Here is a 27,166-nt window from a genome sequence, read left to right on the forward strand (position 1 = left end):
TTATAAGGAAATAGTACTGATTAAATAGTGTCACAGAAGCAGGACGTTTTCTGCTGCATTTTATTTTGTTGCTGTTGCAGGAATTTTGTGGTTACTGAGTAGTTTAGATGGTGGTTCTCCATCCTGTTCCCGATGTCTCCCCCCTGCCGCGATGTTTGCAATCCAACCCCCGCTGCTTCCACCCTGCCCACGTCCATTATTAGCCTGTTAAGGACCTTATAAGCCTGATCAATGTAGGGTTTAGATGAAACTATTACATCACATATAAGAAAAGGGACCGCTTTTTTTGCAGGACGCTTTCCGACAGACTGATGTGGCCTCAGCTGACATTTTGCTCAGGATGAAATGAGCGACTTCAGCTGACAATGGCTGTTGAATTGCGTTTCCGTTTGCCGTGCTGCTCTTTATATGGGCAAAACTTGAATGTCCAGACCCCCGTCGTCCCTTCGGGGGCGGGTGTGTTATCACAGCCCTATAGCCATTGTTCTGTTCGTGGTCTGTGTGATTGGTTCCGGAAATGCGCTCATTGTATCGGGAAAAACATTACTACAGTTTGTGGTGGATTAAGCTGGATCTTTTTTTTTTTTAAAGATTCCAGTAAATGGGCTGTTCATTCTTTGGGTTGAGATGGGGGTTTTTTTTTTTTCCCGCTGTCAGATAAAGGAGCGTTTTTACAGGCGTCTCCCTCCATGGAAAGATCTCCAAAGAAAGTTGGCGACAAGGTGCTGATGTCGGACGCGGGAGTGTAAGCGTGGGCGCAGCCATGTCCTTCAGCACAGCGTTTCCCCGCCCAATCCTTCGGGGCCCCCAGACGGTCCAGGTTTTTTGCCCCCTCCCAACAAAATGAAGAGTGATTGTGGGCGGGGTTTAAATGTAGAGGGAGCCTGGTGGGGGCCCGATCTTGATTTCCTTATGTCCAAACGTCCCAAATGTTAGTAAAAGGTTCAAAGCGAACGGTCAGTTTTGCGCTAAGAATCATGTTTTTTTCCATAAGGTTTAATGCTAATATCTATTAATAGCTCTAACCAGACATTCAAGGGGCAGCGTGTGGCTCAGTGGGCTGAGCCGTGTGTTTGTAATCACAACGTCACCGGTTCAAGCCCAGCCTCAGCAGGGCTGCAGGTCCTTCAGTAAGACCCTTAACCCCCCAGGTCCCTGGGTGCCACTACAGGTGGCTGCCCTTCACGGACAGCTTGCACTGCAAAGAGCAAGTTGAGGGAGGCATAAAAAAGAATTTCCCCACAGGGATTAATAAAGTGTAAATTATTATTATTTCTCGAATGTATGAGATATTCCTGCATAGTGCTTTAATTTCTGCCCCGTGTTTTTGTATTTTGACTTATTTTGCTTACCCTAATGCTGCCCAAACTTCACCTACTATCGAGTCTTTGCTACGTAGAGAGTGTTTAAGAAGCAATTAGTTAATAAATGGATAACTTGATGCAGTTTCATGAGGGCATTAGGAATTAATAAGCAAGAATATTAGCTTATGGAAGTTTTACTTGCACAAAAATGTTCTGAGGGCAGAAGGAAAAATGATTGGTTCTCGCTCAGCCAATCAGATTTTGGATGAGGTGGGACCAGGCAATCAGATACCCCTGACTCTGTACCTGACAGGGCTTTCTAATTCTGATTTAACCCCTTGATAGTGGGTGATTGGACCTGCCTGACAGGCACTGTGCTTTGTTTCCCCTCATGATAGAGGGCTTGTATCCATGTTAAACTGTATGTGGCTCAAGGGATTAGGGCACTGAGATCTATGATTGGTTGCCAGTTCAAATCCCATGTCTAGCAAACCAATGCCCTTAAGCAGGATGCTTAATCAGCTTCAGGGGTGCAGGATACTGGCTGTCACTGGGAAATGGCTGCCCCAAACTAGTTCTCACCTGTCTTTGGGTCTCATGGAGCGCCAGGTGGTATCGCTGAAATAGCAGTTTCCCCATTGGGATCAATAAAGTAATGTGTCTGGCACATCAGAAGGTTCTAGGTTCAACTCCTTGCTGACTTAAGCATGTCTCTTGGGGACAGTGTGGCTCAGTGAGTTAGGACTCTGAACTCCTGTTCATAAGGTTGCTAGTTCAAATCCCAGGACCAGCACATTGTTGTCACTGTTGGGTCCCTGAGCAAGGCCCTTAACCCCCAGGTGCACTGCACTCTGGTTGACCCTGTCATGTGACCCCCAAGCTTGCTCTTACCTGTATGTATGCCTTACAAAGAGCAGGATGGACTGGGTGGGGCGGAAGTGTGGATTCTTTATTTGTTTTTGTTTTTTTTAAATCATAGTGGAAGAATTTGTGGAACTTTGGCACATTCTGGCTTCATAAACTGTAATCTGTGAATAAGGCTGCAGTTGCTCACTGATTGGGGACTGAATATGGGTGGATGTTTGGTCATGTGGATCTTGCTCCTGGTTCAGGGAGCTGGCTTTGTGAGCAGACCTGCAGCTTCGCCTTAACACCGATGATGGGTTACTGAACACCCGTATTTGCTCGGTTAAACCTGTTTGAACATCAACAATACGGTGATCATGTTAACAAACATTTATAGCTGGGCACTTGATCGATATCTGTAAAGCTTGTTTAGATATGGCTGGGTGGTCACTGCATAAGAAGATGACACACAACCCTCCCAGACTTTAGTCAAGCCTGAAACACCCACCTTCAGGCAGTTAATTGGCTTTAAGCCTGACACAAAAACAATGAATGGCTTTCAGGTGATGACCCACATGTGAGTCTTTGTGCTTGTCTATGATATCTGTGATCTATGATGCTGGCTGCTGTCTTGTGTTTGTTTCCCGTTGCCCTGAGAACAGACGCCGGCCTTATATGATCTGCCGTTCTGTTGTTTATGGTTACCTGAGGCTACACGCCCTGCAGGAACCCAGTGAGCCACTAACACCTGCGCCGTATGGGTCGCACATTTGTGGAGACCTGCACAAACAGGTATTTGCATTTTATCTTAGCATTAGATTGTATCGCAATCAGTGTGGTATAACCGGGTATGTGAGATTTGTGTGAATCGCATGTGGAATTCCAGCCTTCTGGAAACAGGTGTCGGAGTCGTAGCGCTTACTGGTTGCCCTCCTGTAGTGCTAACAATATTTACGACAGTCTCCAAAGCAACCAGCATAGAATACAGATTTATTGCTTTATTCTTTTACATGACCAGCCATCCATATTTTTTCACACTGCTTCACAGATGAGGGTGGTCGTCTTGTCTATACGGCTGGAAGATGCTCACATATACAAACATACATGTGTGTTGATAAATACGGCAAGAATTTTAAGTCAACTTCTTACGTAAATTTAATTTGCTTTGTGTTACTATGTATAGTAATACAATGAATGTACTTTAATAGATTGTTATGTCAAGGCCATTGAGAAGCTGGATTAGGTGTTGTGTAATCATACGATAGAAGTATGCTTACAGGTCTATGGGAAAGACCAGCTGCTGAATTGTGCAATATTGTTCCAGAATTGGCTGCTTTGACATGTTTGTTTTTTTTCTTCTTTTAATTAAAACCTAGGCATTGTTAAAATCACCTGTATGGCAATTTAGTCGAGAAGCCTGGAAGACATCATCAATCATAATCATCGACATCGTCAATCATAATCATCGACATCATCAATCATAATCATCGACATCATCAATCATTAACATCATCAATCACCAGGTCTCTCTGTCTGAAGTCACAGCTTGTTTTGGGGGATTCCCAGATGTCAGCTGAGAGATATAAGTCCTGGACCATGTTCCTGTGGTGGTTGCCCACAGCTCATGACCACTGCTAAGGATAAGGACATAGATTGACTGGTGAAACATGGGGCTCATCCGATCATTTTAGCTTTACCCACAAAACTGTATCCATCAAACCTTTCTGCCTGTCAGTCTCACGTTCCCACATACCAGCACATGGACAACATACCAAGGTACATTAATGAAGGAGTTTAAGTTAGACTCTCTTCCCTCACATGAAAGGAACAATTTATTCTTTTCCAAATCAGCATCATGGCCTCAGATTTGGTGGCACCGATTCCCATCCCTGCAACTTCACGCTTGGCGTCGAGCCACTCGAGTGCGCACTGGAGGTCCCGCTCTGATGACGGCAAAATCATCAGCAAGGACCAGGGACGTCGCTTCTACTCCTGATACTAGACATCTTTCCAGCCAAGGCCATATAATGACATCCATGACATGAGCCCATGATGTCATTACAGGGGTGGAGACTAGATGCACCCTTTCTAGAGGCAACACCCAATGTAAACAACTTTGAGCCTGCGCAACAAATGCAGACACACCTCTTACTACATACAGGAAGTGAATAGCATAGAGTACTGACCCAGGTGCCCCAAATTCCAGTAATGCCACCTATAGTATGAGCTGGGCCATACAGTCATATGCCTTCTCATCTCGTCATATGCCAACATAGTACATGTAGATTGCATCAGTATGTTCCTGTAAAACTTCACCTCACTGAAGTGTATGAGAAGAGCAAGTTGCTTCAGTTTTCTGTGGCCAGACCAGAATATGGATTGTTCCTGCTGAACCCTAGGTTTATCTACTGGGCTGAGTCTTCCCTGCAGTATCTGGGGACAGACTTGATCGGGGAGGATGAGAAGCGTGGTCCCTTGCAGTTGGAACATCTATTGATCCCCCTTTTTAAAAATAGAGGCCACTGGCCCTGTTTATAAATCCAGAGGTACTTTACTTCCCTGGATGGACAAAGGCACCTGCCAACTAAAGGAAGTAACAAATTTTACATTCTGCACCTCAAAGACACATATAGGCCTCCTTCCTGTCCACCAGTAGAACCTCCAGCTGCACATCCCACAGCCTTGCACCAGCACGCTTGCCATCCAAAAGGCCTTGCACCTAACCCTCCAACCTTCACCATACTGGCGATCCCTCAAAAAGGTTCCATGTAATTATTTAGGGGTGAGACTGGCTGAATTACATGGGTGGCCTGGATACCGGGCACTCACCAGTAAACCAGCCTACATCTGTCTCCAGGGGTGTGTCCCTGTAACCTTATTCTGGGCTGGGCACTCCTGTTTCGTTTACTGCATTTCTTTAAAAGTCTTTTTTGGATTAATAGGCACTATTAATATTAACTCAAACCTCAGAACATATAGCCCTGTGGAAGCATACAGACACTGTCACCATGATGAAGTCACAATCGTGGTTCGAGTCCCGTCGAGTCGAGTCCAGTGGCCTTTATTGTCATACAGTGGCACAAAATAATGTTCCACCGGACCACAGTGTGACATACAGACAACAAGTAACAATATAAATATTAATATATATATACACACACACACACACACAGACACAGCAAGCGTCACTGCATTCTTCCTCTGAATAAGCCTCATAGTGTCTTCTTCCTTATGATATTTCTGGAAGTCCCTAAATAGATTCCTGTATTAAATGCTGCTCCGCTGCTACCTTATCTCAAAAGGACGGCTTTGCAAACATTGCAACGTAGGGCTACAAGAATGATTCCTGGTCTTAGAGGAATGTCTTATGAGGAGAGGTTAGCTGAGCTGAATCTGTTCAGCCTTGAGCAAAGGAGACTAAGGGGGGACATGATCCAGGTATATAAGATTCTAACAGGTCTTGATGCCATTCAGACAAATAGCTACTTTAATATTAGTTTAAATACTAGAACTGGTGGCCATAGGTGGAAATTAGTGGGAGGACATTTTAAACTGAATTTGAGAAAACACTTCTTTACACAGCGTGTGGTTAGAGTATGGAATAGTTTTCTTGCTAGTGTAGTGCAAGCTAAAACCCTGGGTTCCTTCAAATCGAAGCTAGCTTATGTTCTTATGTTTCTTATGGGCCAATCTGAGTTCCCATTTTAAAGAATTTCCACACGGCTGACATCTCGATAATTTGTAGTTTTAAGCCACGGGCCTCAGGGTTTTACTACGATATGTGACGCAACCTTACAATCTTCACAACCAAGGTAAATTGGGCAGATTCAGGAAATAGATCAGGCCCTGGAAGAAGCTGTCGTTGAAGCCAGCAGAAGTGGCTCGGATGCTCCAGTACCTGCTGCCAGAACGGAGCAGGACAGAGAGTCCGCGGGAAGGATGGGAGGGTCTTCTGTGACACAGAGGCTTTGCAAATGCAGTGTTCGTGGAAAGTATCCTTGCTGCAGGGCAGAGAGGTCCTGATTATCTTCTCCACTGCAGGGAGCTGCGATCTTGCATTTCGCAATTCCCAATCCGGACAGCGATGCAGCCAGTCAGAACACTCTGTGGTGAACCTGGTTCACCCACTTCCTTCTGTTTCGGTTTACGGACGAAGGGGTCAGGGAACAGTGAGAACACAGCAGGAAAAGAGGCACCACGAATACCACCCGCCGGAGCTGTTTACAGAGGGCAATTTTGCCTCACTGCATCAGGCTATCCGCCATTGCTTGGAGGTAAAGTCCTTTCTGTTTTTTTTTGCCAGGCAAATGGACAGAAGTGTGAGTCATATGTGTGAGTCACATATTTTAATTGTTTGACTGTCCTGCCTGATCGAAACTGGAAGTGTAGACAGTGCCAGTCCTTAGGGGGCACGGACAGCAAACAAGCCAGCTTCTGCTTATAAGATCCCTGCTCCCTCTTTACCACACAACACTAATGCCCCCCCCATCAAGAGTACAATTTTTTAAGAAAAAAAACCTTTGGTATTTTCTTGATTTTCCGACATGGCAAACCAGGCATATCAAATTTGCTTCCTGAAGCCACTTGCACCTGCCTTAATTTTTCAGTTACAATTGTCAGATTACATTTGAAAAAAATATAGGATGAAAATACAGTAATATGAATGGTATGTGTTACTGCACCAATCCAGTGTGTACACATCCTATCCTGATGGTACTGGAACCAGTGACTCTCACAGAGGTGCAGGCCCCTCCCAACTTAGTCTCAATGATTCAAGAGGATGTTCTGTTACTCAGTGGTGTGCCAAGGGACGTGATCCTGCAGCCATCGAGGTGACAGAATGCTAGCACAAACATATACTACACATTAATATTTAATATTAAAAACATGTACGCTTTGCCTAAAAACAAACAAGATCTAAATAGTTTGATATAGGTGGTGCTCAGGCTTGAGTAAATGGACATAATGACACTCAGAAGATAAAGTGAGGGGCAGGAAACAGGGACAGGATGAAAGACAGGCAGTGACATGGATAAATAATGAAGGGGACACCTCAGAAAACGCCTCATGTCCTTGTACTGGATGTTCAAACTCCACCAGGCATTGAGTCAGCTTTGCCGGAATCCACAGGATGGAGTGAGCAGGAGATATTTCAGCCAATGGGAGGAGTCAATGGGTGTGACCTTCCCCAAAACCAATGGCGTATGTTTTCATATACAAGCCACCAAGTGGAATGAACAGCACAGCATCATCAAAACATTACACAAGCATACGCTTCAAGAAAAGATAAAAACATTGACTCAGTGTGCTGGTACGAGTGCGCGTCTGAAATACAGGACACACAAATAGTTCTCCTGTAGCATCTTAGATGGCTGTGTTTAGAAGCCATTGTCTTCTTCTTTAGCGAGAAGCATGACATCACAATTCAATTATGAGACCAATGATTTCTCGTTAAAGGGAAAAGGACTTAGCCTGAATTTGTTATGTATATCGATCAGTACGTCATATTCGAAACACAACAGAAACTATAGCATTTGTTTATGAGTATTAACCTGTAAACCTATATATAAAAAGTTTGTGTTACATAATTATATATATATTATGTTATTAGATATGATTCCCTTCTATATTATAAAATCATATATATATATGTGTGTGTTTGTATATGCATATATATGTGTGTGTGTGTGTGTGTCTGTGTGTTTGTGTGGATTAGGTTTATATTACATTGAGGGGACCAAATGTTCCCCAGAATGTGAGAAATACCTGTTTTTTTTACCTTGTGGAGACCATTTTCCTGGTCCCCACAAAGATCTGTGATTGCAATTTAAAAAGTAAAAATGCCAAACGTCTCGTATTTTGTTTGGTTACTTATGGTTAAGGTTATGGCTGGGTAGAGTTTCCCCCATAGAAATAAATGGAGAGTTCCAATGGATATACAATTACAAACCTGTGTGTGTGTTTGTGTATGTGTGTGTAAACACAAACTTCGAGACAGGCTTAATATCATTATTAATGAGATTACATCGGTTCCTGTAGTCCCCTTGTTGTTTTGTTGATTTTATCTTATTATACCGCACGTCAAAAAACAACTTCCTTACTGCTCTATCCAATAAGATGTGTGTGATTTTACAGGAATGACGCTGTCTCGTGTTTTCATTTGCTTGTTGCCTAGCGATTGTTTGCCTCCCTCTATCTCGCCCTGTCGTCACAAGATGACGTCTCTTCTCCTCATTAGCGCTGCTTAACCCTTTTTAAGGTGGCTCGAGCGAAGACAAGAACCCAACCGCACCTTATATACTTACTTAGAAATTATATACCACTTCATAATACTGCAATACATTTAAATAATTTTTGTAGTCAAAGACAAATTATCCCTGATTTCATTATTATGGATTCGTATAAAGAGTACAATTTCAATTTGATGTTAAATGCATAATAATAATAATATGGAACAAGCAATGTAAATGTTCTGTTATAGTATGTGACCGCTGAAGTCCAGTAATGTTACATTACTGGAAGGCCTTCTCAACTATATTTATCACGTTTTCAAATTCCTTATAAGACTTGAATACTGTAGCTTATTTGTCACAACATGACTGCGCACTAAAGAAGGCTGATGGCACGTAGCTGTAACTGAAGAACATTTCGAAAATTACACAAGTTAAAAACGTGTTCTTGAACTTCAGATCGCTGATGTGACATATTATGGTATCAAAGTATAGCCTCGATAGCGCCCAGAGCCGTACTGTGGAGGCGGTAATCCTCGAAACTCCCAAGACTACCTTAAATCACTGGCTGACAGGACAATTACTAAGTTCTCCACCCAGATCCGAAACAACTCAGTTAAGAGGTGTCCCACCTCGACAGCTGCATTGTCTATGAACTAAAGCGCCTGGGACGTATCGCACTTGTCTGACAGAATAAAGGCTTTCAGCTACTTTGTGAGGATTTGGTGCTTTTCCCGATAGAACATTTTTGCGTTATTTCGGATTTACACTGTACAACTGAGGAAGATTTCAAACTACGGTGATTGGTAAGTTTAATTATTACATTTTCATCTTTAAAATATAATTACTTCACAGCCATTATTATGTCGTTTGAAGCCTAGTAATGTGACTTATTGCCATTTTAAACACTGCTATTATGAAAATTATAATAATACACGTAGCATGTACGGAGCAAGACTGACAAAGGAGATCGTTGTGAAGTAGCTTTACTATGCGTCGATATTGCACAGAATGTACAGAACAAGAGGGACAAGTCGGCCAGCGACGTTTGAGTAATTAATTAAGAACAATGGGGATGAAATAAACGCGTCCGCCAGCGATCACTACGCTCGTACACCGTTTGCCTTCCCTTTGTATAATATGCCAGGAATTGTGTTATCAAAGGGAACTGTTGTCATGTAAGATTGCCTAACACCCAGGTCGGGCATTTTCCCCCTCTGCATTTCTGCTCACACGTACACACGCTATATGCACACCTGCTTGTGGTGTGGGCCTAAGGTGACTAAAGCTGTTGTCATACAGGGCAGGATAGCGAGTCACATAGAAACCATGCATCCACAGCCTTTTGGGAGAATTTCACGCGGCGATCCCACCTTGCCCTGTTATTTAACCTGGCGAAAACAACACTAAAGTATGTATCACGTTTGTGTCGAAACCTTATAATAGGCTATTGCGCTAAATGTGTATCTGTTACTGCAGAGAACGTCTCTGCCGTGTAATTCGGAGTTAGTTTGCATGCTTCATAAATTTGTCTAGCAGGTAGTTTTTCTAGTTAGATTGTCTACGCTCCGTTTCACATATTCATCTATCTAGCCATTTGAAACCTGCAAACACTTTAAAAGATGTAACCGTACTTTCCCACCAAGTACCGAAATTTGGATACTTTAGAGAATGTAGTATTGATTCCTTAACCCATAGACTGTCCGTGGCTCGTACACGGATAGAGAATGAGGCGGTATGCAGCTCATACGATTAGGCTTGATATGCCTGGGAGGCGGTTGGTTCAAGTAGCGCCTAATACTATGGCAAGTCCCTTCGCCCCAGCTGCATTGGATACCCTTTTGTATGTCAGTTTAGCCAAAGGCGTCCACTAAATATTTAGATTTACCAAATGGAAAGTTTAGCATAAGCAAATCAATGTTTGTTTTCTGTTTGTATTCAAAATACAAGTGAATTTTGGTCCAAATAAGTATGTTGATTTTTAGTGTCTCGTTAGAATGTACCTACTAGTAGTTTTTTACTAAAATAAAATAACACATAATAATAATAATAATAATAATGATATAAGTTGTTATTATTATTGTTGTTGTTACAAATATGCAGATTTGAAAATCGAAAGCATAACCAAACTTAAACAATCTGCTTTGTGTGCTATATTGCCCAATTCGCAAAATAATGCGTGTTGGTGTTTCACCGCTAGAGGGCGGAATGATTTCCCTTTAAAATTTTAGTGTCCGTCGGTTACTTCAATGCATCAGCCTACGTAGGGGAGTATGACTTTATCAGGTAATTCACATGACTGCAAACATTAATATTGTTATATTAATAAAGACATGGTTTAAAACTAGTATAGCTTTTGCTTAAATATTGGTGAACGGGCGCAATGACGTTGTCATGGTTTTGATTTTTCACTTTGATACTGATAGGACTGAAAACTGCAATCTCACTATTTAGCTCGCATATAGTCTAAATTCATTATCCACTTTAGCCAGGACATGTGGACAGGACAGGAAATGTGCCGACTGTCCATTTGTACTTCCTGCTGAGAATCCATCCATCTACTGACTTATACTGGTAATGCTTGCTGATTAAAGCAAAACTAAAGAATATAATTCAGTTTCAGAGATAAAACATTGTCTCGTATATCGCATAAGTTCCTGTGGTCGTGTCACATTATGAATGACTGGAGAGGGCGGGCACAGTTGCGTACCTAAGCGTGATTCGTCACATTAGCCGTGAATTGATTGGTTATTTTCACAAAGCGTGGTAGACGGTTAGGGGTGGAGCCTATCCACCACGTGGGTGGTTTTAACCGGCTTGCGGATAGGTCATTGCTAGCAAAGTCTACGCATTTATTCCGGTGATAGGTCAGAAGGACTTTGTGCGGTAGGCGTGGTCTCAGTGTGGAGGAGCAGGGCTCCGATGCGCCCGCTGTCGGTGATTTTGCGCTGGAGTCGCCGTGAGCAGCATGGGCAGAGACCGGAGGACTTTGTTACTTTTTTAAGGCGTGTGTAGTTTTGTGGAACCTGACGCCGAAAGATACATTCTGCACACATTCATTTTTTTAGCTCATAAAATAAATATTTTCTAGCATATAATTCTTCTGCCTTTATTTGAACATGCGGAAATAAGTCTACAGATGATTTATACTGCAAGGTCGATTTTGCAGTACAGATTCTATTGTTAGCTCAGTAGCTTTTCAGTGATCGACGTATGCAGTCTTTAAAACGGGACATCTGTTCTGGTCGTGGGATCGCAAGCACACCCCCGTAACCGAAAAGGAAAATATAGAAATTAGTAATATATGCAGAAAAAGGGAAAATCTTTGGTAAGAATAGCGTTCGTTATCTATTTTTTGGCTCTAGGGGGACAAAAGGGAAATACTGTGTACGTGGATCACTGGCTCAAGGAACCACATAAAGAATGCTTTTGTCCCCATCGACTTGAAGACAGATCCAGTTAGAGTTGGGGATTTTTTTTTCCTCCGCAGCCGTAAAGTTATAGAAATTTTAAAAATCCTCCCTCGGTTTCCCATTTACAAACTCAGAGACTCGAATGGACCAGCATCCCACCGCCAGTAGCTGCACCAGTCGCGGAGCTCCGTCCTGCGAGGCCGTCCCAAGCGAGCCCTCCATGAATGTGCTTATTCACTCCACAACCGGCACACGCTTCGAAGTTTCCCTTCCCCTGGAAGAGACGGTGGAGGGGCTGAAGAGGAGGCTCTCGCAAAGGCTCCGCGTCCCCAAGGAGCGACTTGCTCTGCTGCACAAGGAGACGTGAGTAAACATGCACATGAAAATGACCCTTCAGGTGCGGTTTGCACCTGGTCTGAAAGAAGCGCTACGGCCAGCTTTTTACAAAATGCTTTCAAAAAGCTTCATTGGACGATGAGGCCAATGGAATTTATAATATGATCATTTATACAATTGAGCGTTATACCCATCAATTGCATCTAATTTTTATATAGTCCTAGATTGCTTATTTTTTCTATTATTATTATTTTACGGTTTCCCGAGACGGAGTGACTTAACTGATCGACCTAATGTGTATGGGATATATTAAGTGACAGGTAAATTGCTGTCAAAAATGTTGCCACCAGCCTCCCCGCTTTATCGGTCTGCCTCGCTTATTAACGACAGCGGGCTGTGCAGACATGTTTATATTCGGCATGGCAGAGGGGATTTATGCTGTTTCGGCGTGTGTATGTGCGGAAAACGGGGGGCAGGGCAACTGTAAAGTTAAATAATATTGCAATTAGCATGTAAAGGAGTCCTGGGTGTAATTGCGCAATGCTTCATGTAATATAGGACCACAAACTGTCCGTATAGGTAACTTCGAATGTGTGCGTTCTGTGTCTGATCATAACCCTGAAAATAAGCAGGAAATAAGCTAATGCTATTTCCATTTCGGTAACGTCTTCGAATGCTCGGATCATCGTTTATAAGCCGGATGGATCTTGCTTACTGCTGCCAGTTACAGATCGTTCTCCAGGACGATTGCATCCACTTCCCGTTGAAGTAACGCTTTAACGTCAAAGTAATGTCGAAATGTCTTGTGTCACGTTGCAACGCGCGGAGAGTTTAACCCCCCCACGGGACGGGCATTGCATCAAAGTGGCGTTTTCTGCATGAAGTTGACATGGAGTTTTCGATCGGCTTCCGCGCGCGGCATGAATGCGAATCCCCTGTAACGTGGAAACATTTGTCTTAACGTGAATCGAAAGGTAACTGCTGCAGTCTGCGTTTTCGATTTCGATGAATATGCAGTGAATATCAATAAATGAATCAAACACGCAGCAATTATGAGTTTTATTATTATATGTAGGCCAGACGGGTACAGACATCAGATACAAAATAAAGTTTATATTTTGGAATGTTAAATACACGGATGTAAAGCTGTCTACGTGAATATAAGAAGCTTCAATAGACATTCCGCATCCATATTAAACCAGTAGGTCGGATTGTGCAGTGATGTCATATCATATTGGCGAATTTCCTTTTCTGTGTTTCGTTCTTATCTTTTTATGACACTCTGGTAACTATCTGCATTTCAAGGTCACTGAAAAACAGGAAGGACTTAATTTTATTATTGTTACATTGTTATTCTGTTCTTTTGTAGCACAACTTAATTCATTGTATTTTTTTTTAGAACTTATTTTTCATTCTTTTGTTACTTTTTATCCACAGGCGTCTACATTCAGGAAAGCTGCAGGATTTTGGTGTCTCAGATGGGAGCAGGTTAACACTTGTACCAACAGTTGAGGCAGGTTTGATGGTAAGAATTATTCCCATGCATTATAGTTGCCCAGTAAAACCCATGCAAACAGTATTATAACACTTAGCTGTATACCGATGTTGCATTGACTAGCGAAATTTTAATTAAATTAAAAATATCTAATGTTTTTAATGGTGTGATGCAGCATGTTTGCAAAAATAATACATGGTTTTAAATGTGTGTCTCTCTCTCTCTCATTTTCTCTGTGTTTGTGTAGTCCCAAGCCCCAAAGCCAGAACAATCCATCATGCAAGCTTTAGAGAGTTTAACAGAAACTCAGGTAAGATTTTTTTAACATTTCTATATGCATGTAGTAATGTAGAGGTTATAATTATACTATGATTTTGTGCTTTTTTTAAATTGGGATTATGAAAGACCAGTTGGAGCCCGACTAGTAAATTGCACCCAAGTCTAAAGAAAAGGGGGAGTTGTGGTATTCTGCAGAGGTAAATACGGATCTGGCTAAGCTATTAGCTTCCCAGGCTTTCTGTAATCTCTCGGCCCGGAAAGGCTCGCCCGCTAGTCAAGGGCTGTGCATATTTTAAGGAACTCCCTCTGGTCTCCCAGCAACGTCTATGCGGGGTGTGAAGAGAGGCGAGTCCGGGCAAGCCCCGCCCCGCATGTGCGTCAATCCCGCCGTCTTCTGCGAAGTCAGGGCAGCGGCGGCGCGTGCGGTTTGCTGGCTCGTACGGGCGCGCAGCGCGATAGCGGGCCTTCCAAGAAACTCTGGTGGTTCAGCAGCGGTTTATTTTAGTCCGGGCGTCATTCAGCGGAATTTAAAACAGGAATCATTCACACTGGTATCAGCATTTTTTACGCTATGTACACATTTTCTTTGAGTATCGTTCTCATTCATTAAATTCAGGGTTTTGAGGAACGGAAAATGCATTGCAGTCTGCTGGCTGTACCTGCCCCACCCCAAAAATAGTTGTATTATTATTATGGTTGTTATAATAATAATAATAATAATAATAATAATTGGGTACAATGACAATAATAATAATAATTATTATAATGATGATGATAATGATAGTGTTATACACATCACATAAATTTATGGTCTGTTCTTACATAATTGCACGTTGACTGAATAGTTTTCTGTAACTTTGATATGTTAATTGGTATTTAAAATGAATTTCAGCATTCCTAGCATATTTGCAGCTTAGCTAATGCACCTCTGTTTACATTTTGCGGTAGCGAGAACAGACGTCTTTCTAGTATTGACAAGTATAGGTGTGCGGTCATCTCAAAACTGCTGGCGAATGAGTATCGGGGCGCATCTCTGCGTTTGATATGCAGATGAGGGGGTGCTGTGTAAATCTGAATGTTTCGGGCACCGCGCTGAAACTTCTCACATGGAGACCCATCCTCCAGAGCAGGGCACTGAGGAGTGTGTGTCTTCAAAAGCCGGTGTCATGGGCCGGCTTCCTGTGTGTATTTTTAACTTGGAAATCCTGCGTGTTGTGAGTTTAGAGAGGGGCCTCTGAAGTGCGCGATCTGTATTCGAGCGTGCGGTGGTGGTGGCACGACAGGAAACGCACCGTCTTCGGTGCATGGCTTCCCCCCCCCCCCCCCCCCCCATCGTGCAAAGGACACTTCCCTGTGGAATAAAAAGAGAAGGTGAATATTTAGCCAGGTACAGGAGTGAAATGTAAGACATTGGCGGTCTCTCATTGAGCGGCTCATTGGCCCCCTGGTAGCCAACCAGAGAGAGTGTCGTGTTCAGGAGCAGACACTGATGGCTGATGGAGACCCCAGCCTCCTGACGCCCACAAACGCAGGTTCAAGAAGCAGTTTGCACAGCGGGACTGGCTCTGGACTAGCACTTAAGGGGAACATTTAGTCCTCAGCTACTATATTATGTTGCAGTTATGTAGTCTGTGGTAATCATGCAACTTTTATGAGTCATAGGACATCATGCGTGGGATGGGGGGGGGTGACCAGATTAATCATGGAAGGGGTCAGACTTGGACAAGGGACATGTCACTCGTAGGCGGGTTTCTGTGTTCTTAGAGGTTACTTAGATTGACGTCGGCCGTTTTGCGCTGGTATCGAAACTGCCCAGTCTCCGTGATTCGAGCTCTTCAGGCGTGAGTCATTCACAAACGCGCACGGTGTGTGTCTTTGCAAAGGTGCACGCTCGGTCTGGTGGACGCAGTGGGTGAGCTGCAGTCTGGGCTGAAAGTGTGCCAGCTGCTTGTGTGGCGGCTAGAGGACGGGGCGACTAGGGAGCCGAACCCTCGCGGCTCCCGGTTCGAGGGGCTGCTCTCCTTGGATGCCGCTCAGAGCATCGTTCATTTTGGCTGAACACCCTGCGGTGTGAACCTCGCTCTGGTGATTAAACTGACGGACTGACTGGTGCTCCTCTCGGCCTGTTAAATCCTGCGTTTTGTGTTTTTTATATATTTTCTTAATATGATTTTGGCCGCAGTCACAGCGGTTTGGATGTGATAAAAGTGGCGGCGTGAATAAACACTGTGGGGATGAGTGTCTGCAAGGGGCCATAAATGAAACCCATCTGTACGACTGTGTCACCGTTTCTTACAGTAACTGCAGTATGTGGAGCTTTAGGGAGTACAGCCCTGTGGCTTTTTGCTTACATCGCCATGACTGTTTCGTGGCACCTGGGATTGTGGCCCCGGCTGTTGTTTCAACCCCCCATCCCTGGCAGCTCTTTCCTGTACTCTGGTCTGCCTGGGCTTTCATCTCGGGCTCCAAAACAAGCAGCCGAAAGTGGTCAGGGGGTGGCTGTGGTCTTTGGCCCTGTGTCAAACCGCCGGGCTTCCCCTTTAGTACTCCCCTTTAGTACTCCCCTTTAGTACTCCTCCTTAATCCAGGCCTCAGCAGACGCTTCTAACAGCTCGCTGTGGCTCGGAAACCCGTCGACTCAGAGAAGCGAGACGAAAGCGGATGACTCCGTCTCTCATTCCGTTTTCTTTTCCTTTTGTGCTTTATTTTCCCGTTCATCGCTTTTGAGGAATGGCCCACTTCCCTGTCAGGACAGTGCATTATAATTCCAGACATTAGTATCTCTAGCAGGCATGTGATTAACGCTGTTTCTGCCCCCCCCCCCCCCCCCCGTTTTATTCGGCTCGGTCAGTGGTGCTGCCGCTCTGCTCTGTTGATAAATCGAAGGATGCGAATGAAGTCATTTGAGCGTCGTGAGTCAGCGGCCAGCCAGGCCCTGCGGCCCCCACACCCATCTGCACCACTGACACCCTCCAATGGGGCCCTGCGATTGGGTGACCTCTGAGTCAGCTGTCTCGCACCAGGTTGGTCTCCCCCCATGCAAAGGATGCTGGGTAGGATGTGCCATGACAAGACCTGAAAGATGGAGGGCGACAGTGCAGAGAAGGTCATGAGGGGGCTGACTTACGCACAAGTTCTTATTCATATATTTGTGGGGACCATCCATTCATTTCTATGGGCAAAACCCTAATCCCAAGAATGACAACCTTAACCCCCACCCAGCCATAGCCTCAAGCATAAGTAACCAAACAAAATGCAAGACTTTTGGCATTTTTGGATTTTTGATTGCACTAACAGATTTTCATTAAATTGAGTTTCCCCTTGACAAATGACATTTGGTCCCCACAGTGTAATATATGCATAACCCACCACACAGACGCTACAAAAATTCTGCAGTGTTGTGTGAACGGAAAGCATTTGCCTTTTGAAACTGCTTGAGTGTGATTTTTCTTTTCTTTGCTTATGTTTTTATAAGTATCATTGGTGCCTTTACTCCGTGAGGTCTGCTGTGAGCCGTATGAATGTTCATGGCTACGCTGAGAAGATAAAGGACGTTTCCGTTTACCTGCCCGGTTTCAGTCCCGCCCAACATCCCACGAGGCCCTTGGCTCCGCCGGCGAGCCGACAGACGTGTGTTTCGGCGAGCGGCGGCTGGCAGGCCGGACCGGGCTGAGTCACCGCGCCTCGGATAAGCGGCTGGCGGCTTCTAAGCCCGGTTTGGGCTCCTGTGCTCTGCGTGAGCGTCGTAAAGAGGGAGGGGTGTGGATCGGCGGGGGGGGGGAGTACAGTCTTTGTCTCGCTCTTGCCACTGTGAGGGGTGGGTGTGCTTTCCTGTGCATGACTAAGCCCCCCCAGTGGGGGGGGGGTCGTCATTCCATGGTTCACTCTGAGGTCACCGGCCTCAGTGACGATAAGCAGACCCCCCCGACGAAATAACTCACCTGAGGAGAACATTACGTTACATTAGCGTTGGGGTCAGGGTCAACCAATCCCTGGGGCACCTGGGGGTTAAGGGCCTCGCTCAGGGCCCCAAAAGCGACATTCTGCTGACCCTGGGACCTAAACCAGTGACCTTCTGCTCAGGGGCACTAACCTACTGCAGCAGGCACCCGCCGCCTGTGCTCTCGAACCGCGACAGCTAATGCTTTTGATTGCAGTGTCTGTTCTGGTCAGGGTTTATCAGCTGACTGCATCTAAGGCTTTGTCTCCGGCGCCACTGTTGTTTAATGTTGGTACGGAAACGGGTGGGGCGGGGGGTGAGAGAGGCAGTTTGCTGGGAAGTTACCGCCTATTCCTCACCTGCTGCCTCTCCCACTCAGCCCACAGCTAGTCACCCCCCCCCCCCCCCCAGGCATAAAGAACCCAGCCATGCAGTGGTATGCGGCCACTTTTATCCAGAGTCATGGGCGGAGCCTAAGGACAGAGCTGCAGCCATGACAGCATTGCGATTCGGCCTCTGCTTGACGCCCCTCTGGTTCAGGCCAGAAACTTACTAATCGGTTTCACTTGCCTTTTAAACCACTAAATCAGTCTGTATTCACCTGCTTTATATTGATTTTTTTTTTGTTTGTTTTTGAGCAACCTGATGTGTTGATACAGTACCGCACGTGTTTCTAACGCAAACCGATAAATTGGACCTCATTAATCGCCAGTCACCCAGAAACCCAGCCGAAACGTTCCAGAAGTGCGTATCGGAATTCCTCTGCAATGCCCAAGACTGATTTTGCACAGATACTTCTGCCTCAGTGCCGTATCATTTGTTCATAGTAGGAGAAACATAAATCACCAGTGCGGCTGCCAGGCTACCTGCTGCGTGACTGTCAGCTGAAGAATCAGGCCCCGCGGTCCGGCCCACGCGTAGCCGTCTGGGGCAGTGCCTGCGCAGGCAGCGTGCCGCCGTCTCCGACCGGAGCGTCACAGCGGGATCGAGGCGCTTATGAAAGGAGAGAGTGCCGAAGGAGGGGGTGGAAAGTTTTAGGTGCCTCTTACAGATCTGATGGATGTGGGCGTCTGCCTGCTAAATAACTGTGATGGCACAGATTTTTGTATACGAGGGGGGGGCGTTAATAACAGGCGGGAACTTTCCGCTGCACGTTTCTTGAAAGAGAATTGGACTGGAGTTGGTGTCTGTCCTTTGATTGACAATGGGTAGTTTGCATGGTGGGTGTCGAGTGTTTGGATATATGACGTGACTCGGTTGTGATGAGGGACGTCCGTCAGGAAAAGTGGATTTGGGGGCGGGCGGGGGAGGGGCGCTGTTTTGGCCTGGTGTGGATTTTTGGGTGGGGGTTGTGATGGGGAGTGCTCACCGTCCCCATCAGCTGCAATGTTCCGTCTGTGGGAACTGAACTCGGGGAGCGTCTCTGGGGGTGGGGGGGAGGGGAGCTGCAGGGTGGGGTTACTCTCATTTGTCACACTTTTCATCACAACCCCGTTTCCCAGCATGCCCCTGATTTCGGGAAGGTGGCGCCCATCTGCTGCCTCACAGGAAGTCGCTCGGTGAATAACCCGGTGTGAATCCAAGACCTCCGTCTCTCTCTACAATCAGTTTATCTATTCGGCAGACCCTGTTTATCCAAATCAACATACAATAGAGGAAGCAGGGTGTGATTTAATCGGGGGTTAAAGGCCTTGCTCAGGGACCCAACGGTAACATCCCTCTGCTGACTTGGGTATTTGAACCGATGACCTTCTGATCACAGGCACAGAAGGAATGAGTCCCAGATAAAGTTCACTAGCTGTCAGTTTAAAACACAGCGTGTATGGTGCTTTGGATAAGCGTAGTTAAACGTGATGGATTTTACCGCAGCTTGTGAGTCACGAGCTCTTTATCTTAATTATGCGTCTTTAATGTCCAAGGGTGAGGTGGGTCGGCTCCCCCCCCCCCCCCAAAGGGTAACCTCTGAGTCAGGATGGCTTTTGAAGACCCTCTCGTTCTGTGTCATGTGGCCCAGCTCTTGCCCCTGTCACCTCCAGGAGGTGGGGGGGGGGGGGGGGGGTGAGCTCTCCGCGGGGAGGATGCTTGGGGTGGGGGCGTGACCTTTGTGCGCAGAGTTTCTCCATGGGACGTGTCCGCCGCTGCTCTTTAAGTGGCACCTGCAGCCTGGGATGGGGGGAGGTGTGAGAAAGTGGGGGCCACGACGGATCCCACAGCTGCACCATCGATGCCGTGTGGTTTGGATCCACTGCCTCTCTTTTGCTCTTTTTCTCTCTTTCTCTCTAGTTCTCTCTCTCTCTTCATGGGATAGTTTCACTCTCACATCTCTGCTGCCTCTGAACAGGGGACAGTCCACAACACAGCTGACACTGGAAGATCCCTTCCAGTTGACTGGAATTGTTCTGTGCTGACTGGGAAGCCTTCGGGATGTGTTCGGTTTTGAAATGAGCATTAATGTTCCCGCAAGACTCGGCACCTGCAATGATCAGAAGTGGGCCGGCTTTAACCAAGACCCTCCCCTTCCTGTCTGCAGGTCAGCGACTTCCTGTCGGGCCGGTCGCCGCTGACATTGGCGCTGCGTGTGGGCGACCACATGATGTTCGTCCAGCTGCAGCTGGCTGCGCAGCAGTCTGGGGGCCAGCAGAGCGCGACGCAGGCGACGCATCCTCCGCAGGCGACGCATCCTCCGCAGGCGACGCATCCTCCGCAGGCGACGCATCCGCCGCAGCTGCATCCCCGGGGCGGCGCCGGGGCCACAGGGGGCCCCGGGACTAGCGCTGGCACTTTCAAGATCCCACACCGTTCCCATTCTGCAGCCCCCCCCTCGGCCGTTTCAAACCCCGCATCCCCCACTGCCCCCTTCGGCCCCACCCAGAATGGCTGTCTGCTCCCAGGAAGTCCCCTTCACTCGCACCCGCACCCTGTTTCCCAGAGAGCCCCCCCTGCCATGGCCTGCCCAGAGGTAATCACCGCTGCTTTTCCCTGACTTTGTACGCAAAGTGTTTTACGCGTCTTTCGCTCCGGGTGGGTTGTTTACGGTGAGGGTTACGACGCAGGTCTTTCTGGGTCTTTATTCTGCTCTCCCGCTACGTCCATCACCCGCTGTGCCTTCAGGTGAACGCAGAGCCGTCGCTGATTCTGTGTCTCTGTCCCCCAGGCCGCTACCGGCTCCAGATGCCCCCCCCAAAGTGCCGCGGCCCCCCCTCGCCTCCGCAAGCCCGGGGCCGTCATCGAGAGCTTCGTCAGCCACGCCCCCGGGGTTTTCTCGGGGACCTTCTCAGGTGCGTCTCGCTTCCTGCCGTCGGCTCTGCTTCATTAGCAGATGCATGTGGCCAAACGTGGGCCATCAGTCTGAATGATGTGCTATTGCTCATCTCATTCTGAGGTCCTAAGCGGTTTGGTAAGAGTCACTTCCTGCTGGCTGTCTACTCATGCACTGACTCCGCCCCCCCTGCCCCTCCCCCTTCAGGCACGCTGCACCCAAGCTGCCAGGACAGCAGCGGGCACCCCCGTCGCGACATCAGCACCGTCCTGCAGATCCTCAATGACCTCCTGAGCGCCACTCGACAGTACCAGGGCACGCCCCCCTCGCTGGCCCATCTGCGCTGCCAGGCTGGCTCGTCCCCTCCCCCGTCACCGACCGCTCTGCCAGCCTCCCCCACTCTGGCCGCACCAGTGGGCCTCGCTACCTCACTGCCCCCCGCCGGCACGGCCCCTCTGTACCCGCTGGTCAAGTGCCAAAGTCGGATCCGCGTATGCAACCCTACCGGTGAGTGACCGTACCCAACCTGTGCCCACGTGTGTGCGCATTCCCCCCTGATCACCAGCGCCTCTGTCCTCTGGCTTTTTTTTTTTTTTACCCACAATGCACCTGGGAAAGCATGTTCGGAGGGTCTAAACTGCATTGCCCCGGTCGCCTAGGCAACATCTGGCTGCAGTTGGACTACAGTGGGAGGCCTGCACACTGCTGCGTCTCCAGTGGCAGCAGTGCAGCATGTGACATCATGCCGAGTCCCCATTCATAAAACACTGCGGTTTCTGTCCAGTGACTGGCAGCCCGTCAGCAGGGTGAGGGCAGGGGGGGTGAGGCGGGTACTGGGGGGCAAATCAAGCCACAGAGGGAACTGGATTTTTTTCTGCTTCCACTTTTTTTAGCCACAAAAGCTGAGCGCTGTGAGTGACTAAGAGCTGGATTAGCTGCCCCCCCCCCCCCGCCCTGCTCAGTCCTCTCATCCCCCCCCATCCCCCCAACCCCAGGAAAAATTCTCTCCTCATTAATCACAAGTCACGCCCGCTCCGCGACTCGACAACGCGGGCACGCGGGCCAGACGGAAAGTTCCGGACGCTTTCAGCTGAGGAGTTAGAGTGCCCCGTCTCTGGCACGCATGGGTGATTTATGAGCGGTGAGTCACGTCCCGTGTGTTATCACGCCAGCTCCCAAGGTGAACCAGTCCACTCAACGTGGTAAACCGCCATCTGCAGAGGAGGTCACCTCCCCACTGCCTGGGGGTGAAATTCCTCACTGCCCCCCTTCCACTGCACCGTCTCTGTGTGCAAGGGAGTATGCAGGGGCGGGGCTGAAAGCTGATTAGCTCCCAGAGTGCTTCCACTCCTGTCACTCACCCATTCAAATCATATCATTGGCTAATGACAAGACTGTGTGAATTATTTCCCCTCTAATGCACCCCACCTTAAAGAACCCTGGAATTGCCCCTGTGTGTGTGTGTGTGTGTGTGTGTGTGTGTGTGTGTGTGTGTGTGTGTGTGTGTGTGAGGTCAGAGCAGAAGCCATTATGAGGCAGACGTTTCCTATGATGAGCCAGTGTCCTCTTCAGGAGACAGACGGCCGGCCAACGTGCCTCTTAAATTGATGGTCGATTCCCGTTAGTCGGACGGTCCGGAAGGGAGCTGAGCATCAGCACAGTCGGGGCAGAGAGGCTGCAGGAGCTGCTGATGGCATCCAGTAACATCTGGAGAGTTTCCCTACTTTCAGGGCAGATGGGGCAGGAAAGGGGGGGAAAAAACAAACCTGTAAACAAAGCCAAAAATGGAAGGTGAACAGCACTTCCTGCTTATGTGGAGACTCATTCGCACAAAGCAAATTCTCTGCCCAGGGTTACTGCACTGGTATATAGGAATGCCGGGAATGAGGAACTGGGAAATAAATCAGGGTGAGTGCCCCCCCCCACCCCGAGGCCTTCGGAAGAAGGGGCTTGCGGCTTGTTGACTTGTCACTGCCTAAAAATGTATTTCGTGTGGTGATGCTAGCATGGCTGGATATCACATGGCTGCAGGATTTTCCCCAGCCTGCTGAAAGGATTTCAGGCTTTAGCGTCGGGGGTGGGGGGCAGGCCGGCGAGGCCCGAATGTAGTCTGTCCACCCCAAGATCCCCTCTTCCTTCAACCTCGTGACCTTGTTCACCTTGTGAACAGGGTCTCCCCCCCCCCCCCTTCACCACCCCCCCAGCTCCTGCTACAGTGGGTCTGGAGACACACGTGGTCGTGTGGGGGTGACATGTCTGCTGATCATTCTCAAGGAATGTGGCTTGTCCCTCACGCCGGTTGATTTTACATATACAGTATTTTTTGGGAGGGGGGGGGCTAGTGTTTCCTTTGCTTTAAACCAGTTTCCTCAGCCATGCTGTAGAATTTTACTTCTGAAACATGATTTGAGCTGAGGGGAGGTGTTTATGGGGACGGCTGCTGACTGTCACTTCTCACCTCACAGCTGTCTGACTGAAATCGTTATTTTTGGCTCTGCCACTTGAGTCCCTGCTTCAGGTTTTAATCACCAAGCTGTTAATTAGGAGGCTTTTAGCAGTTTTCGGGGTGCAAAGTGCTGCGTGGAGAAACCATGTGAAATCGCTGCCCTTTGCTATGAGTCATAACAATTAATGCAAGAAATTTTGTGTCTGTTCAGATTTAGAAAGAAGGACCTTTTTGAAGTGCTTGAATTTTTAGCCCCGTAGCATCCCACTGACCTGCCCCGCCCCTCCTGTGCGCCCCCTACAGGTGACCGCTTGAGGCAGACGGAGAACCGGACCATGCGCTGCAAGGTGGAGCGCCTGCAGCTGCTGATGCAGCAGCGGCGTCTCCGCCGGAAGGCTCGGCGGGACTCGCGCTCGCCGTACGCGTGGGCACTGCCCGCGGGCGGCCGCAAGGCGGGCCGCAGCAACAGCAGCAGCAGCAGCGCATCCAGCGAGGCCTCCTTGGGCCTGGACTTCGACGACGCCGTTTGGAAGCCGGACGTGAAGACAGACCTGAGCTCGGAATTCATGGTGGCATAACGGGGGAGGGGGGAAATTCAGAGGAGGTCACACGGTCAAGTCGTGGGGATGGAGCCTATAGACCACTTTCCTGGGGGGCTGGATGCCTCCCAGCGTCGCCTCACTGGTGTGCCGTTCTTGTCTCGAACACAAGAAGCTGGAATTTGGACATCATAGGACTACAGAATTAAGCATGAAAACAGCAGTGATTACAGGACTGTACTGCCTTTAAGAAATAGAATACAGCTGATTTCAGTGTTGCTAATTAGTTATATTTTTTAATTTCCTGAGGTGCATGCTGGATGAATGCCCGCGTCTGACTGCAGTGGGACTATCCATGTTCTGGACAGTTTCTGCATTAAGGGACGTGTGTCCTGATACAGGAAGGAAGGGACACTATGACATGCTCCGGTCTCTCGTGATGGACTCCTCGTATCCGCCAATCAGAATCGAGTATTTGATTAATACATTTTTTTTTTCTCCCTCCCACTTTCATATTCCAACAGATATGTAGCATTATTCACAAAGCATTCAGGTTTTCAAACGGTTTTTGCACATTTTTATGATTTTTTTTATTTTTTTTGGACAGTTGGACTTCTTGCAGTGATGCGAGTGGAAACATGAAAGATTAAATTATCGAAAGTTCTCTGTTATCGCAAGGAGACTGTCAAAAACAGCCTGTCTTATTCAGATGATGCTCAGAGAAAACACACAGCGAAGATAAGAAATACAACTGCTTTAGAAGGCTATAGAATGTTAAATTTAAAATGAGAATCTATTTTTGTTTTTTTTTTTCTTTTCTATGTGCTGTTTGAATAAAAACAGTAAAACCAGTACAGCTTGGTTGGTTCAAGCCGGTAATTCAGTAAATATTCACGGTTTGTCATATACGGTCATTTAGTCATTCTTGATTTTAAAAACCTCAGATGTGTGTAAGAATAGGTACCATTTACAGTGCGGAAGAGAGAGAAAAATATATATATATATATTTACCTATCAATGTATCGTCTTGTTGCCTTTAATCCATTTCTATGTGTGTGTGAGAGGATTTGTTTGAATTCTTGTAGGCGGATTTCTGGGTGTGGCCAGTGGCTGTGATTGGCTGCTTAGCAAGCCGAAACCTTGGGCTGTATTTGGGTACGCTCTGGGTAATTCTTGTAGGCATGGCCGTAGTATAGAGGTGGGTCTGTTTGACGTGTAGGAATGTCCGTTTTATGCTGGGAAAACGGTGACAGTATTTGCAAACCATCTCGGCCACGAGAATCTTTTTATTCGCCGCGAAGAGTTTTGTTCATCAGCTGGTCCGACCAGATGCTTGAACACAGTCTGGCTGCGATTCCTCTCTGCGCCCTTCTGGAGTGAGGAGCCTTCACCCTAACCCACCAATCAGTTTCGAGCTATTCTAAAAAAACATCGTTTTCCAGTGTCCCTCGCTCTAAATTGGTTAAACGTGTAAGGATTTGGGCTGAAATAAGCTTGGCTCATTTTTATCAATCAGTGCCTCAAAGCTGAGTATTGCTTACATATCAGATTGGACATCTGAAGGTCATTTGCTGCTAACTCGTGGTGTTGTGGAGAAAAACACCCAGTGTAAACTGGAGTGTATACACGCAATTCTCTGGAATATTTTTGGATTTTTTTCCCCCTGATGCCGAAGCGTGATTGACTGGGTCTGCAGATCCCTGCGACATAAGCGACCTACAGGCCGCTGCAAATCTCAAGGCACACGGACATTTGTATCATTCTACATTTTTGTCCCCCTAAATCTTGTGTTTTTTTTTTTTAATTCCTTTTAATTCCTTTTTATCTGCAGTCTGAGTTCAGTGCTGGAAGATGACCTCATTTAAGTGCCCTTATCCTTGATGGGAGGTGGATTTTGGATTTTCATTTTTTGCAGCATTTTGGCAGTTCTGGGGTTAAGCATCCCAAGTTCTCTGCACCGTTAAACTTTGCCCTTGACTGAGTGGAATTCAGTCCTTTCTGGTACTGCTGTTTATCACTTGTACAAACCCAAATATGGACAAATTACTTGGAGCTGGTGGTTGTAATGACATAAGAAGCCTTGTTCTATACAATAATGCCAATCCCTTGGTCTGGTATGTGAGAATGATTTCTGTTTAGTTTGTTTCATGTCCTTCCTCCTCTTTCGTTTTCCTGTGTTGCCATCCTGTCCCCATTAACAGTAAGGAATCACGCTCCACCCGTCTGCAGTACTGTGGCTGTAGTTACAGAGCCGTCTGTTAACTGTCTAACAGCATTTACTGTCTCCCGGAATCAATGTATCGGCAGTAATTTTGGGCTCCTATGACTCCGATGCTTTTACACTTGACATTTTGCGGATGTCAAAATGTTCTCGCTGTACGTGCCTGACGTATTCGACAGACGAAGAGACCCAGAGTTTATAAAATGATGATTTTACAGGGGTTTATGGATTTATGTTTCAATCACCTCATGTAATTGCGCCTTCATATTTGTAGCCAGCCAGATGAATTGAGACATGATGATTTGCTATGTTCTAGTGATAGGCCAGTGTAGCACGTGTGACTGTATTAATTTATGAAACCAAAATGGTAACTGTGAATTTAGGTATCTTAGTGCATTTAAAAGTGGGAGGGTACAACTTAGTTATGGATAAAGTGTCTTTTTTTTTTTTTGTGGAAAAATGGAAGTCATTTTCCAAAAAAAACTTTTTTTTTCTTAAGCAATACATTTCAGTGTGACTTGTAATAGAACTTTTTCTTATTTAGGTAATAAATTGAAAAACAAGCTTGAAAACGGTACTTTTAACTGTCTGTCTTTTTTTGTATTTCTGCATGTGAGAGATTAATCGTGTTCCAACGAATTTTCACTGTTCTGACCTAAATGATTTGCCTGTGCAGTCTTTCAGTTCATGTTTAACACCGAAAACAAAAAAAATCGAAATACAATGGTTCAGTTTCTTAGTCAGTTTCACTTTAAGTGTTTTTATTTCCAGTAGACCCAGTGTTTACCAATACTTACATGACTTGTCTGGTTCAGATTCCTGGCTGAAACTTAAACCAGTCTGTTTGCAGGGTCGAAC

The 27,166-nt window shown here is 46.7% G+C and overlaps 1 protein-coding gene across 2 annotated transcripts; it reads left to right on the plus strand.

Annotated features, from left to right (window-relative positions):
* Positions 1-8,880: 8,880 nt before the first annotated feature.
* LOC111836687 (midnolin-like) lies at positions 8,881-26,885 on the plus strand. 2 transcript variants are annotated; one of them, XM_023798195.2, is made up of 8 exons: positions 8,881-9,186; positions 11,928-12,156; positions 13,567-13,654; positions 13,872-13,934; positions 20,374-20,802; positions 20,998-21,121; positions 21,310-21,609; positions 23,852-26,885. In XM_023798195.2, the coding sequence occupies exons 2-8, from the start codon at positions 11,936-11,938 to the stop codon at positions 24,124-24,126; spliced, it is 1,500 nt and encodes a 499-aa protein (XP_023653963.1). In that variant the 5' UTR covers positions 8,881-9,186; positions 11,928-11,935; the 3' UTR covers positions 24,127-26,885. The 2 variants fall into 2 exon arrangements, with proteins under 2 accessions (XP_023653963.1, XP_023653964.1); XM_023798196.2 differs by lacking the exon at positions 8,881-9,186 and adding an exon at positions 10,986-11,708.
* Positions 26,886-27,166: the final 281 nt, after the last annotated feature.

This window comes from Paramormyrops kingsleyae, chromosome 21 (genome assembly GCF_048594095.1).
Source record: "Paramormyrops kingsleyae isolate MSU_618 chromosome 21, PKINGS_0.4, whole genome shotgun sequence".
NCBI classification, from domain to species: Eukaryota; Metazoa; Chordata; class Actinopteri; order Osteoglossiformes; family Mormyridae; genus Paramormyrops; species Paramormyrops kingsleyae.